This window comes from Pinus tabuliformis, chromosome 3_2 (genome assembly GCF_031772625.1).
Source record: "Pinus tabuliformis cultivar Carrire ecotype Pingquan chromosome 3_2, CPIR1, whole genome shotgun sequence".
NCBI classification, from domain to species: domain Eukaryota; kingdom Viridiplantae; phylum Streptophyta; class Pinopsida; order Pinales; family Pinaceae; genus Pinus; species Pinus tabuliformis.
The window spans coordinates 1,276,150,096-1,276,164,594 of NC_142302.1; the positions used below are offsets into that span (position 1 = coordinate 1,276,150,096).

A 14,499-nucleotide genomic window follows, 5' to 3' on the forward strand; every position below is an offset into this window, starting at 1 on the left:
ATGTTATCATATACAGCAACCGAAATTCAACATTGTCCTTACTGGCCTATTAATGCTGTGTATAAGAACCTTCTTTTGTTGTGGTTAGAGTCTCTCCTTAGCTGCAAATTAGGCCTCTCCCTTTAGTCTCCTCTTCACCTGCGGCTAGGGCTTCTCCCTCTTGACCTCTCTTGCCACCAAACCCAAACGAGTGGAGAGAAATCATGAGAGAAGTGTGTCAAATGACCTGAGGCCTCCTTAAAAACGTGGTTGAGCTGGGGGTAATTTGGTTGCTGGCCGACCTTGACAAATTGTCACTAATACAAATAAATTCATATCTCCATAAATACATGACGGAATCAGATGATCTTTAGATCAATCCTACACCTCTCGGAGAAAGGAACCTAAAAAAAATATCAGCTACCATAAAAAAGATGACCCACATGGAGTTTGATCCTAGTTTCCAATTTTAACAAGATGACAATTCTGAGAGCATTTCTTTTTTGAGAAGCACGGAGGACATCTGAAAAATGTAATTATCCATTCAGTTACGAGTAAAATAAGGTGTTTTTCTCTGGGATAAACAGAAAAAACACTTCAAATCTTATTATCCTTCCATATTATTAATGTGGGTGGAATGTAGTAATACTTCGTTATTACATTACACATTACTACCATGAGCCAGAGAAAACCTGGGAACCCGATACCACAAGTCATCACTTGGAAGATGGACCTTGACACCAGTACCACAAGTTTTCACGTAAGAGACTTTCCTACTAAGTCAAATAACCCCTGTGCCATCAGACAATTATCATGCCAAAGTGGTCAATTCATGACATGTTGCATAGCTCAGATGAACTTGACTTAGAAAAATGTTGCTCCAAGAGTAATTTCTGAAGAGTTTGTGAATCAGTAATCCCCCCTAAGAAAATTTGTAAATACTAACACAATTCAAAGCTAAAACACACAATAAACCTGTGTGGCTTGTGATTCATTGGCTAAATCAAAGCACTTCGGTGCTCAAACTCATGGTCAGAGACCCCCAAAGAGAAGTCAAAAGAGTTGTTATGATTATGCAGGCAATGAAGTTAATACTGCATCCAAGACCAGGTGGGTGGAAATATCAACGGACACAGCTAGGTGGAAGTCCTGGGTAAATTTAACAGAATAGATACCCTTTAGTGATGGCATCTACACTGAAGGCTTCCTACTAAGTCAAATTATTCCAGCACATGAACTTGACTCGGAAAAACATTGCTCCAACATTAATTTCTAAAAAGTTTGTGAATCAGTAAATCCCTCCTAGAAAACTTGCCAATCCTTCAGTGCTCACTCACAGTCGCAACCCCCCAAAGAGAAGTCAAAGAAGTTGTTATGACCATCCAGCCAATTAACTTATCACTGAGACCAGATTCATGGACATCTCAATGGACGAGGCCAAGCGGAAGTCCTGGGTAAATTTAACAGAATAAATACCCCAGTGCTCGCGTCTATGCCGAAGGTAAAGTTGGTTAGAGAACATGGCCAATACCAACAGTTCAAAATCTTAGCAATTATGAAAATCACTCTTTCAAACTATAAAAGAACTAAAGAACAATGAAAAATCTATTGTAATTCAGATAATTTCATGCATGATAACATGGACAGCTGTTAATCACAATTGCATGCTGCCATAAGCAAGTTGAACCAGAGAATTGGTATAAAGTCCATGGCCGTGTAAAATTATCAAGATGGTAGAAGTTATTGCATACATAATGGATATCAAAATTAAATTATCAAGATGGTAGTAGTGATTACATACATAATGGATACCAAAATTAATTATCTGGTTAAAATGGGCACACTTTTCGACTCCACAGCACATCTACCAGGATAATTAATACTCCAAATGGAAAAACTAAATATCTTTTATAAACAGTTCTGGAGATCTATAATTATACTCCCTTCTCAAGATACGAATCTACAGGAACTCCAGATCAAAATGCCTGTTTGCAAGCAATCATCCATTAGAAGATTTCTTTTGGAACTAATATGCAGTCTATCAAACACAAAATAAAGCAAATGCAAATGCCTCAACACCCAGTATAATTAAAAGCTAAAACCATCCATATAAAATGGTAAGAAGTATTGACGACTACTGCAACAACAACTTGTATCATTCTACTAAGTAAATCTCAACCTGAAATGAATAACCTAGCAATGAAAAAAGAAAATACTAGTATGTTTCCCAGGAAACAACCCTACATAAAGTGATTTATAACAGCAAGTGATAACCTGATAAGTGCCAGACAGATCATTTCCGTTCATTGAAGTTGTTGTATGGCCTCCTCGATTGCAGGTATACTTTTCTTGAATGTTGTCCACTGGTCAATGGTGAGGCTTATGCCTGCATGAAAACCCCATAAAAATTTGAGGCTGCAGGTTACGAAGAACAAAGATCTATTTTACAGTAAAGATGTTGAACCAGCTTACCAGTAATTTTCTATCACTAACTTCAAAATATAAATCATTTTTTTGACCACCAATACTACATATCCTTGATATTTTCCGAAAATCACTGCATGGCAAGGTGGAAGACTAATGTGCCAGAATCACAATCAAATCAAAATTAATCTCATTAACAAAACTTTAGTGTTTTGCACAAAATTATCTTGAAGCATAATGAGAAAACAGAACCATCAGTTTGATGAACATCTAATGGTTGTTTCACAGCTTCCCTTGGCAATAAAACCAACCCTCCCCCTCCTAAACAAAAATCCCAACTCAACCCAGGCAATGCTGGAAATCAATGGTAATGCTAAATTCTTAAAATTCATAAAGAGAGTCAAATTTCATATCCCACTGAAAATTCAGTAGACTAACAGTTTTCAGGATTTTAGAATTGGTAGGAATCAGGATTACAACATTTTCATTGAATTTTATCATGTATGAGGGTATGGGATTGGCATATAATCCGGAGCACAAAGCCATTTATGGACCTTGATGTTGGTGGTATTGAATGTTGAACTCCTCTGATGTTGGTGGTATTTATTGCTGAACTCCTCTGTCATGGCCTTAACAAAAATGTAACCTTAACCAAAATAATTGGTTAGGCATGTTAAGCTTTTTCCAATTTCTGCCACATTATAAAGTTTTGGAATCCGAGTCTGAAAACTTTGAGGATAATGTTTATGTAGCTCCTGTTGATGATCCTACTTATAGTAGTGGTGATGAGTTTGATGAGTGATCATGTTGATTAGTGGTTCGTAGTAGGCTAGTGGCCTAATAGCTTGCAGCATGTTTTTTGGACTCTGGGGGGCATTTAGAGCCTCAATGGTTATGTATTTTGTTGCTGATATGTATTGCACTTGGTGCTATTTTGATATATTGAGCTACATGGTATATAGATGAGCAAACTGTTGAATTTTCTAAGTCCATCCATTAGAAAAATAATCTGTGTTCTGCTGGTTTATTTCATCTACTTGTTTAAAAATTGAACAAATTATTTAATACATTAAATACCGAAATAAACACAATACAGTCACAACATCTACAGATCCACTGAAAGAAAACAAATACACAAGTGACACTGTTATTTTTGAACAAATGTCCCCGGAAAAACCCAATGCAGGAAAACTGGTGCAACTATTCTGAGGGTTATATTATTATGCAGTCTATTTGAGTACAACTGGGTGCCTAACCGGCTCACCCGACAGAGAAAAATACATGACAGCAATACCTCTATATCCGGAAACAGGTATTCAAAAAACCTGTCCCACGAAACCCTCTCCGGCACAACTGAAGCTCGGCACTAGCCCTTCTGGCCTCTATGTCAGCCTCCTGCTGACATGTGTCAACGCTAGGACCCTCTGCGTCAGCCTCCTGCTGACATGTGTCAATGCTAGGACCCTCTGCATCAGCCCTCTGAGGCACTGCGCAGCCTCTGGGAGCCTCTACGTCACTCCCTTTGCCCTCTGCGTGGATGACATAGTTTCTCTGGGCTCTGTGCTGCCTCTGTTGAGTTCTGCAAGGCCTAGACTAACTGTTGCTCTCGCTCTCTTCTTTTGTGCTGGTCTCCCAGTATTATCCCTGCCTCTCTGTCTCGTACTCACTGCCCCTCATTGTTGATCACTAATTCAACTTTGCTTAGCAACCCCGCTCTAGAAAAATGAATGACTAATCACTCTGGTGTATCTCCAATTGACCCTCAAGCCTCCTCTTACACTTTTCTCATTGGTCCATTAACGGCCAAGATTAAATCTCTAATCAACGACTAGGGGTGATTTTAGGGGCGAATGTTCGCCCTTTGGCAAAATTAAGGGGTTTTAAATTTTTAGTGGGCGAATTTTTTTATCATAGGACATTTTTACAAATCACCTCAAATAGCCCACCTTATTTTAAGGGGGAGGGTAAAAAAGGTAAATTTAGCCCTTGAAATTAGGAGTTACAACCTTCCATTCGCCCATTTTCAAGAATAGGTTTTATTTAAGTGAATCCATTCGCCCATTTTCAAGAATAGGTTTTATTTAAGTGAATCCTATGAGCCAAAGGCCCAAATACCATATTTATAAAAGAGGTATGGTAAATTAATAAAAATATAAATAAATGAGAGGTATGGTAAACAAATAAAGCATTTTTTATATTTACTCCATAAGTCACCTTATATACATGCAAGGGTGTAAACAAATAAAAATATAAGTAAAGTGGAGGTATGGTAAATAAATAAAACATCTTTTTATACTTACTCAAAAGGTATGGTAAATAAATAAAAATATAAATAAACTAGACGCATTGTAAATAAATAAAACCTCTTTTTATATTTAGTCCATAACCCTCATTCTATTTATGAAGGCTCAAGAAAGAGGTTTTATTTAAGTGAATCCTATGGGCCAAATACCATAGTTGTAAAAGAGGTATGATAAATTAATAAAAATATAAATAAGCGAGAGGTATGGTAAACAAATAAAACATTTTTTTATATTTACTCCATAAGTCACCTTGTATTTATGAATGGTACGGTAAATTAATAAAAATATAAATAAACGAGAGGTATGGTAAACAAATAAAACATTTTTTTATATTTACTCCATAAGTCACCTTATATTTATACTATGGGACAAATACCATGGACTAGATTGTTATTAATACCATGCAAAAAAACATTATTAACCCTAATATTAGTATTAATAAAAATAAAAATGGCACATGGTATTCACCCATGGTATTCACCAAAATGGCACATGGTATTGACCCATGGTATTCACTTGGAATGTAGCCTATTTGAATGGGGGAATTAAACCAGCATAGATCCATCTTTACTCTGGATCTACTAACCCCTGAGAGGTATCAAATATCGTGATATGCAAACTAGCATAGAGTGAAAAAATATTTGATCCGATCAAGAGTAAAAATGGATGTTGTAATTTAATGTATGTTAAACATTTTAGCTTGGTTAAAATAAAAAATAAAATAAAAATCAACTATTAATTTTATTAATTTTTATAAATTACTAATAGTAATTTTTAAGCTCCAGGTTTATGATAACCCATGGTATTGACCCATGGTATTCATGTGAGCATAGACTATTTAAAGGGGAAATTCTACCTTAGATCCATCTTAATTCTGGGTCTACCAAGTGCTCAGAGGGATAAATAGATTTCATCCCCCTAAGAGTGGTAGATGTGGAGTTAAGATGGATATAGGTTGGTTTTTATGATAATGAAGATATTAAATAGACTTAGGAAATTATATTGTAAAAACATCTTAAGGTGAATGGTTAAAGCATAGACATTGGACAAGTATATTTGTATACTTCTGTTTTAAACTGAAACAAATCCAGGGCTAAAAGGAATGGATTGATTGCACTAGTCATCCTTCTATAACTTTCCAACATATGCTGGAGTAAACAGATTGTAATTTGGGTAATTTTTCTAATTGCAAATGGGAACATACTTGTGTATTGGCAGGGTGGTTACGAGGTCCCTAGAAGTGGAGTAAACAGATTGCAATTTGGGTAATTTTTCTAATTGCAAACAGGAACATACTTGTGTATTGGCTATATAGTATTAGGTTTTTTCTCATGCTTTCTGTGAATGGCACGAGTGAATTTTATCCTACACCCACTAGGTTATCGATATGTAATTTCAGTAATTTTGATTTCAAAAGATATTTTAAAGAAATGCAATGATTTCATTTGTGTATTCAATAAACACAAGATTTTATAATTGAGTAAAATATTCGCCATGCCTGGTGAGAGATTCGCCAAAGATTATATATACATATCATATTATTGATAAAATCGCCTTCCATTTTTCCTATATACCATGGAGATTCGCCCATTTATTATACATATAAATTTGGGGGGGTTCTTAAAATTTTCCCTGTCAACGACTAAGGTTAGATTTGGCTTGATCCATGACTTTTGGAACCTTCTAACCCAGTTTTATATTAATACCCATTAATATTTTATTTTTCCTAAATTTAGACTTAGGAACTCCATTAAAAATAATTATTATTTTAATATCTCCCAAACCAGTTAGAATCCGCCCAAACCATTTCTCGGTCTTGGAGATCTCATGTGCTTTAGCCTTTCCACCAATTTTCATGGCTAGAGTACATCCGATGCTACCCCAAATCAACACAAACTTTGCATATTTGTCTCTAATGGTTTGGAATCATGATTTGGAATCCTAAAAATAAATTTTTCATTGAAAATTAATTATTTGATGTATTTTTTTAAAAACAATTCATTGAATCCAATTTGATTCAATTCCGATTTGAAACCCTGTTTGGTAGGTGATTGGTTTGAAGACTAGTTCCAATTTTGAAAGTTATGGTGATATCACCTTGCTCCTTATTCCTTAGCCCTAGTGTTTCTTTAGGGAAGCCTCCCTTGATCCAAATGAGAGTCGACCTAAAGGGTAGGGGTAGGTCGCTCAAGTGGCAATCGATGACCTTCCTATGTTCCACTTGGATTGTATGGTGTGGGTTAAAGCTTTTATCATTCTAACGTACAATTTGGGCAGTCACAATGTTATAAAATCAAAAGGAAGAATGATTTTCTTATCTTGATAGTTACTTGTGATCTCTCTGAATTCTTATTATCTTCTTTTGTATCTTCTTTTATCTTCTTATAATCAAGCAGCTACCAAAAACATAAGTACATGAAGATCAACACAACAAAGACATAGGATGTAGGCTCTCAGTCAAGGCTAAACCCCTCTTCTAGGGGAAAACACAAAAATTCTCTTCTCTTACTTTAGAACCAAATCAAATTCGACAACCAAGACTTTTTGACCAAAACAAAGACCTCCTCCAATCCACCAAGTCAACCTCCCAAGATGATTAGCCAAACTGCAAAAGTCCACTCAAATCAAACTGCTTCAAATTTCAATCCTACAACAAACTCAGATTTCAGCCCTACTGCAGACCTGAAACAAACTCAGATTTCAGCCCTACTGCAGACCTGCAACTTCGGCCCTCCTTCCTATAGCCCAGAAACTTGCAGGTGTGGCAAAAAAGAGAGAAAAAAGGTCTTCAATTTCTTCGCTAAGGTTCCTTCTTCGCTTAGGGTTTCTCCTTGTTCTTCTAGCTTTCTTCACTCTTTTCTCTTGCTATTTTGCACAACTTCAATTGCAGATCGAAATCTTCCTTGATCGGATGATTACTCAAATAGGTTGAATTGCACTGCCTTTATAGTCTTCCTGTGAAGTCGAATTACTTGAATGAGGCTGATTTGTCTTTTCTTGAGGCCGACTTGGTGGAGGAAGCATAAAATACAATTTTGACTCAAAAATTAATTTCTTTCTTGACATACAAAGCCCAAGAAGGGTCTAGATCATAATGAGAAGGATTATGACTCATGACATAAACCATAGAAGCACTCAATGGGTGCTTTGACCTAGAAATAAAATAAATAAAGTATGAAACCCATGCTTATGAATAAATTTTCTTTTACAATAAATTTTATTTTCTTTCTTTTGACAAATACATTACATCATGACTCATATACAATTATAAAGACCGATACTAGTTACATTTCTCAATTGAGGCTTACCCAAACATTGCAAGATGCACAGAAGAAAGTTGGAACTCCAAAGATGTTATTTTGGGTGAATCATGTTGCACTAATGTCATCCATCAATGATGCAGAGCCTTTCTAGTAATGAGAAGGCAGTAGGTGAGCAAGGGAACAGTTGATTCCAGGTGGTTGAAGAAGGTGAAGCATGCAATAGATGGCAACATAGAGAAATACAAGGCTCAGTTAATAGTAAAATGATTCTCCAAAAAGATAGGGACTTGACTATGAGGAGAACTTTGGTCCAATTGCGAAGAATACCTCCATCAAACCCGTTACTTCTCTAGAATTAATTTTTGGTTGGCATTATATCAAATGGACGTAAAGGCCATGTTTCTCGATGCTTTGATTGAGCAAGAGATATAAATTGATCAATTGAGAGGTTTTGAGTTGCATGGACAAGAGTGCCATGTACCCAGATTGAAGAAGGCCCTTTACAAGTTGAAGCAAGAACCACATGCTTGCTCTGAAAAATTGGCAAGTGTCTGACAGGTTTGAGCTTCACCAAAACTACTAAAGGTCCCAATCTTTGCTATTTGTTTGATGGGCTTGATCTGCTTGTTTTGTTCATGTATGTAGATGACGTGATACTTACATGTAATTTTGAGTGGCTCCTAGCATGGTGCAAGAAAAAGATGCAAGCAAGTTCAACATGAAGAACATCAGCTTTATGCATTAATCTTGGGTCTAGAGGTTTGGCCAGCTACAAATGAGGACTTTCTTGGGGAGAGGAAGTACACAATGGAGATCCTAAAGCAATTTGTATGATTGAACGTAAACCCTTAGCCAAATCCATGGTTCCAAATCTAAAGTTACATGAAGGCTTAAATTCAAATTTGCTAGATCCTTCAGTGTATAGATAGTTGTTTGGTTCTCTTGTGTATATCGGAAATACAGTATACTAGACCTCATATTTGTTTTGCAGTGAACACTCTGAGCCATTACATGTTTGTGCCAAGGCAATGTCATTGGGTTACTATATTGCATGTGCTTCAATACTTGAAGGGCGCAATGAAATCATGTAGGAGATGGTGCGTTATGTTGCATGGTTTTGTGGATTCTACCTACGCCAGAGATGCAAAGGACATGAAGAGTAATTCAGGGTTTTTCTTTAGTTTGAGTTCAAATATGATACAACAGTTCAATAAGTAGCAGTGGCACTTAGTTCAACAGAGGCAAAGTACATCACAACCAATTTTATTAATTGTGCAGTTATTTGGCATGGAAAGTTCATAACAAAGCTAACCAATCAAATGATGGAAGCCTATTGTGTTACACAAAGAGTATCAACCCCACTAAGAATCTAGTGTTTCATGCACACACTAGTCTTCAATTTGATCTTCAATTCAGTTTTTGAACCAATTCAATTTTAGGTTTCATGTGTTGAAAAGTGTAACTAGGTTCGGTCTTCATAATGACGTAATTGTGAATTTTTTAAATGATGAAAAGAAGAAAAATAAAAGTATTATTGTAATGCTTGCTTCATGGGTGTAATGAGCAAGAAAAAAAAATTTCAGATGGCTCCCATTGAGAACCTTTGGGATTTGCCATAAAAATCTAATAGAGTCAATGTCATGTATGAAGAACCCTTCTTGGGGATGTTACAAATTTATTTGGGTTAATAGAATGGTCTAGTAGCCCTCCAAGACATACACAAAGTTCTCTTCAAGTCGGCCTCAAGATGAAGTAGAAACTCATGTCGGCTCGACTAATATGCAGACACATCCCTTCAAAAGGTCATGTCAGCTTATTTATGACAGACAGACTACTATATATAGGGACCTTGGCCTATTCCACAGAGACAGAATTTCAGCTATCTCTCTGAGATTTTGGGTGGACAGTTGCAGAGATAAGTTCGGATCTCTGGTACAGAGACAAGTCCAGATACCTCTATAATTTGTAGGAGATTGCAAACTACAGTTCGGTGCTGGAAAAGGCTACAGTTCTGTATAACTGCAGAGGTCACCATGCGGTTTGGAGCAAAGAAGGTAGACAAGGTTTCAGTGATACCACAGTGACATCCCCTCAATGTCTCGGTGATATATCACAGTAAGGATCTCGGTGTAATCTTTGTCTTGCATCAAAGACAATTCGGTGCTACCACAGCAAAGAGAATTTGGTGCTAACACAGGAAGAAGGTTACAAGTGTGTGACAAGGTCTCGATACTATTACATGAAGAAGGTCTCGATGTGAAGAAGGTCAAAGTGGAAGAGGAGTCAAGAAGAAGGTTGATTGTCAATAGAACTTGTGTCTTGGTCTTGGAGTGGCAAATAGATCAAGGGTCTTGGTCTTGGTATTCATTAATTGGAATCTCTATAAGAAGAATTTGTGTGGATTTTTCTATCAAAGAGAGAGGTTTTGGCTCTAGCTCATAGCTTACATTTTGTCTCTTGTCTATTTATGTTCATGCATTGGCAATTGTTTGATGAGGAACGTTAATAACTTAAGCGAAGAAGATCCTAATCTAAAGTTGTAAAAAGCACTCACAAGTAGTGACTAATTAATGAGGAATCCCCTAACTATCGATGCCCTAAATTTCTTAACATGGTATCAGAGCTAAGGTGACAAAGTCAAGGAAGGGCATCTAATCAAAGAGACACTCAAGGATTGAGTTTCAAGAAAGGCATCAAAGCAAGTCGAAGGATATTATAGTGAAGTCAAGATTTACATCAAAGTATCAAACCCTAGATCAAAGAAGAAGTATATACCAACAAAAGTTTTAGATCCTCTAAGTTGAAGAGATCTACAATGCAAGGTAGCCCAAAGTATAGACATCCAAGAGAAGCATATCTAGGACGAAGATCACATCATCTTGGAGAAAGTCGAAAAGATCACAAAGACCCTCATCAAGTTGAAGAGATCTACAATGCAAGGTAGCCCAAAGGATAGACATCCAAGAGAAGCATTTCTAGGATGAAGATCACATCATCTTGGAGAAAGTCAAAACCCTAGAAGCATTTCTGATCTGCACTCATTCACCACCAAAGAAGTCGAAGTATCTTGAAGGCTAGTTATCCAAAGAAGGCTAAAGGCATTGTCATCATCTTCAAAAGGTTCCAAGGCAGTCTCCCCCTCATTGAAGCAAGGACCTCCTTATCCTTAAAGAAGATCATCCGAGGAGCATCAAGACATCTTCATCAATCATCATCAACAAAGGGATCAAGTTGAAGATTTTATCTTCACTTGACAAGTAAGTATATTTTATTCTATAATCTAAATCTAATAAAATGACTTCGTTTTGCAAGGAGATCTATAAGTTGGTTGGGTCATCAAACTTCCTTGCATGGAAAAGGAGGATAGAAATAGTCCTCGAAGAAAATGAAGTCATTAGAAAAGTCTCCAAACCATTTGAAGGTAAAGTACTATCTGTATACATAGAAAAGGATCTAAGGGCTCAAGATTTTCTTAAGGAATCCATCAAGGATTCCCTCATAGCGGGATTGGAGACATCAAAAGAGATATATGATGAGCTGGGAAAACTATTCTCTAAAGATACAATAAAGAAGGTCATATCACAAAGATCTGTTGAAGGTATCAAAGGATAAAGGGTTATCTTCATAAGATCTCGACTGCAAGATCTGGGAGAGATGATTTCAAATAAGGAAATGATCTCCTTTGTTCTAAATGCACTAACTGATGAACAAGGTAACAAATGCCTATGAGGATAAGAAAGCTATTCCATTCAACAACTTGTGGTTTCTATGCAAGATAGAACAAGACAAGTTGAGGACAAAAAGTGCTCAAACATTTGTCGGAAAGAAAGAAGAACATAGCTAAGATTCAATGCTATGAGCATTATAGAAAAGATTGTCCTAAGTTCAAGAAGGGCAATAACAAGAAAGATAGAGAAGAAGCCCATTTCACCGAAGAAGTGGAGGAAGTTGAAAAGAAGGAAGTCCAAGGAAGAGGAAAAGCATTAGAAGTAAGAGCTCGTGACATCACCATAGGAAACATGAAGGATGTCTGGAACAAAATCTATGACAATCAACTATGAAGGATATAGCTCTTAGTGACCTCATTAAAAGCTCAAGTGACACTTATGGGAAAAAGGAAGAAGTCATCCAGGACAAGTCTCATCATACATCAGTCAAAAGGAAACATCTGTTGGATAGGGATATGCAAGATCCTCAAGATTCTCTGATGGAATCTTCATCGAAAGGTTCACCAATCTAGAGAGGAAGCAAGTGTTTCATCAGGAACTCCAATTTGTGGAATTCATGGGATAATGGTATGATGACATAAGAGATGAAGCAGATCAAAGGGTTGAAGCTCTTTTCAATCAAGGAAGTTGTTGAAAGAATGTTAGGATATTCCGACTCATAAGAAATAGTTAAGTATAACTTGGTCTAGTGTAGAGTTAGGTAAAGTGTGTTTCTTTACTGTTAGCTCTGTTGTAACTGTGGTTTTTGAAGGCCAAATCTAAGCTTGGCCGTATTGTTTATGCTCAAAAGAAGCTCATGGCAGTCATCTTCCTTCTTCTCCTTTACTCCACTTACTCTCTTTCATCCCCACTGCCTCCGTTTTTCCTCTAAAACCCAACATAAATCCCTGTTTCCTCAAGCCCCGAGCACAGAGCCTAAACCCTCATAAAGTCGTGTCCACATGACCCCGCGCTTCCATAACCCCATCATCACCTTTAAATCACAGTCGTTCACTCTTCCCGCTGATCCAACGGCTCCTGTCACATCAAATAACGTAACCTGCGCGATCAAAACCCCACCGTCCGATCATCTCTGCCGCGATCGGACGGTGTTCACTCTCCTCGAGTCCACAAAGTGTCGGGACGATAACGCACGATGGAGAGTGGTTTCCTCTCTCCTCCGCCGCCACATGTCACACTCTGAATGGGATCACGCGGCGTTGTCCTTTTACCGCCCAACGTCCTACGGTGGTGCGATCAATACCGCTTACTGCCCAACGTCCTACGGCGGTGCGATCAATACCGCTTACCGCCCGGTCCTCCGTCCTCGCCCGATAACCACCGCGCGCTTCCGCCGCCCGACGACCATTGGATCTGTCCACTTGAGATCCAACGGCCCACGTTCACTTCACCCCGCTTTTCCCGATAGCCCCTGCCAAGCCATCTCTGTCATCTATCCGCCTGATCCAACGGCCAATCTTACTCCTTCATCCGACTCGTCCACCCGCTATGCAGTCTGTGTCCCTTGACTGTTCTGTGCACCCGAAGGACGAAGGTGACCAGTCTTCCAGTACTGTTTGTAGTTGCTCCTCAACTATCATATTTAACAAACAGTATGGCCGAGGAGGAAAAGGACAGAGCACGATCAAATGGTTGCATTTAACAGTTATGGGGCCTCATTGATACAAGCACTCCAGTTGCCCGAGAGGACAGCAGAGCACAAGAAAAGATCAAATTCATCCACGAAAGCAAGCAAACGCACTCCGAAGCTCCATCAGGCAACTAAATGCGGTTGGTGGTCAATTATGACCCCTCCATACCTGGAATGGCCAAGTGCCTTTGTATTGAAACTCCATATATACCTAGAAACAAGATGTAATCAAGGTTGATGGTTGATGTTTTGATGTAAGGTTCAACTTCTGGAGACTGTAACTATTTTGACACTTGCAACGTCTCGTCTTCATTTTCAGCTAATACAAGCTTCTTTTGCTGTTAATTGCTCACTTTCCATTTCTCCTCTGTTCTAAGCTGTGCTTGATATGCTATATGCTTGAACTCTTGATTTTAGCATTAGAGTAGTTGTCATCCTATCTCTGTGTTAAAAACTTGCATGTATCATCGCATAAGTTATTCAGGTTTCTATTCATCTAGTGCCAGAGATTTGTCATCATGTTTGTCTATTAGGAGATTAGATTTGCAGAATATTTTTTTTTACTGGTTGTAGCCAGCCATCTCATGGCCCTGTGCATCTGCTGGTGTGGTCAGTATTCTCCATAATCACCCAATCCTTAAACTGTGAGTAGTTGGTGGTCTAAAGCCTTGTAGTCTGGGGGTGTTCACGCATGTCTGGAGTGAAACAAAATAGAAGTAGTTATCTAGCTTGGACAAGCATCATTCTTTCCATTCATCCATTTGCAACAAGAAGTTGAATTTACATGTTACCAGACATCTCCGAGCTACAACCTAGGAGACTTTTTTGGAATCCTAACATTTACTATGTACTTTTGTAACTTACAATTCGACGGTCACAATATGTTCTAGACATGAAGTGATCTGATGGTTCATTCTCTCCTCGATATTACCGACACTTGATCCGTGGCTTAACACCCGATTGGTCCATGATCTCTATTTAAAAAGCATGGAGGATCATTTGTAGTGTAACCGTTCATGAGAGAAGCTTATGTAAATTTTCATTCTTTTATTAATAAATTGCTTGAAGTGGCCGCGTTGGCTCGGGCCGTGGACTGTTTCCCTCTGAGGGTTTTAACCACGTTAAGAATACTAGTGTATTGATATGTGATCTGTTTGTGAGCCGTGTCCTTT

General features: G+C 37.9%; 1 protein-coding gene across 1 annotated transcript in view; it reads right to left on the reverse strand.

The window, feature by feature from the left end:
* Positions 1 to 1,566: 1,566 nt before the first annotated feature.
* Positions 1,567 to 14,499, reverse strand: part of LOC149185397 (RNA polymerase II transcriptional coactivator KELP-like) — a 92,311-nt gene continuing 79,378 nt past the window's right edge. Inside the window, exons 3-4 of the mRNA XM_089417920.1 lie at positions 2,254 to 2,365; positions 1,567 to 1,964 (exon numbers count right to left, since the gene is read on the reverse strand). Of these exons, the coding sequence (XP_089274046.1) occupies positions 2,283 to 2,365 (83 nt within the window). The 3' untranslated portion in view covers positions 1,567 to 1,964; positions 2,254 to 2,282. The remainder of the gene's footprint in view (positions 1,965 to 2,253; positions 2,366 to 14,499) is intronic.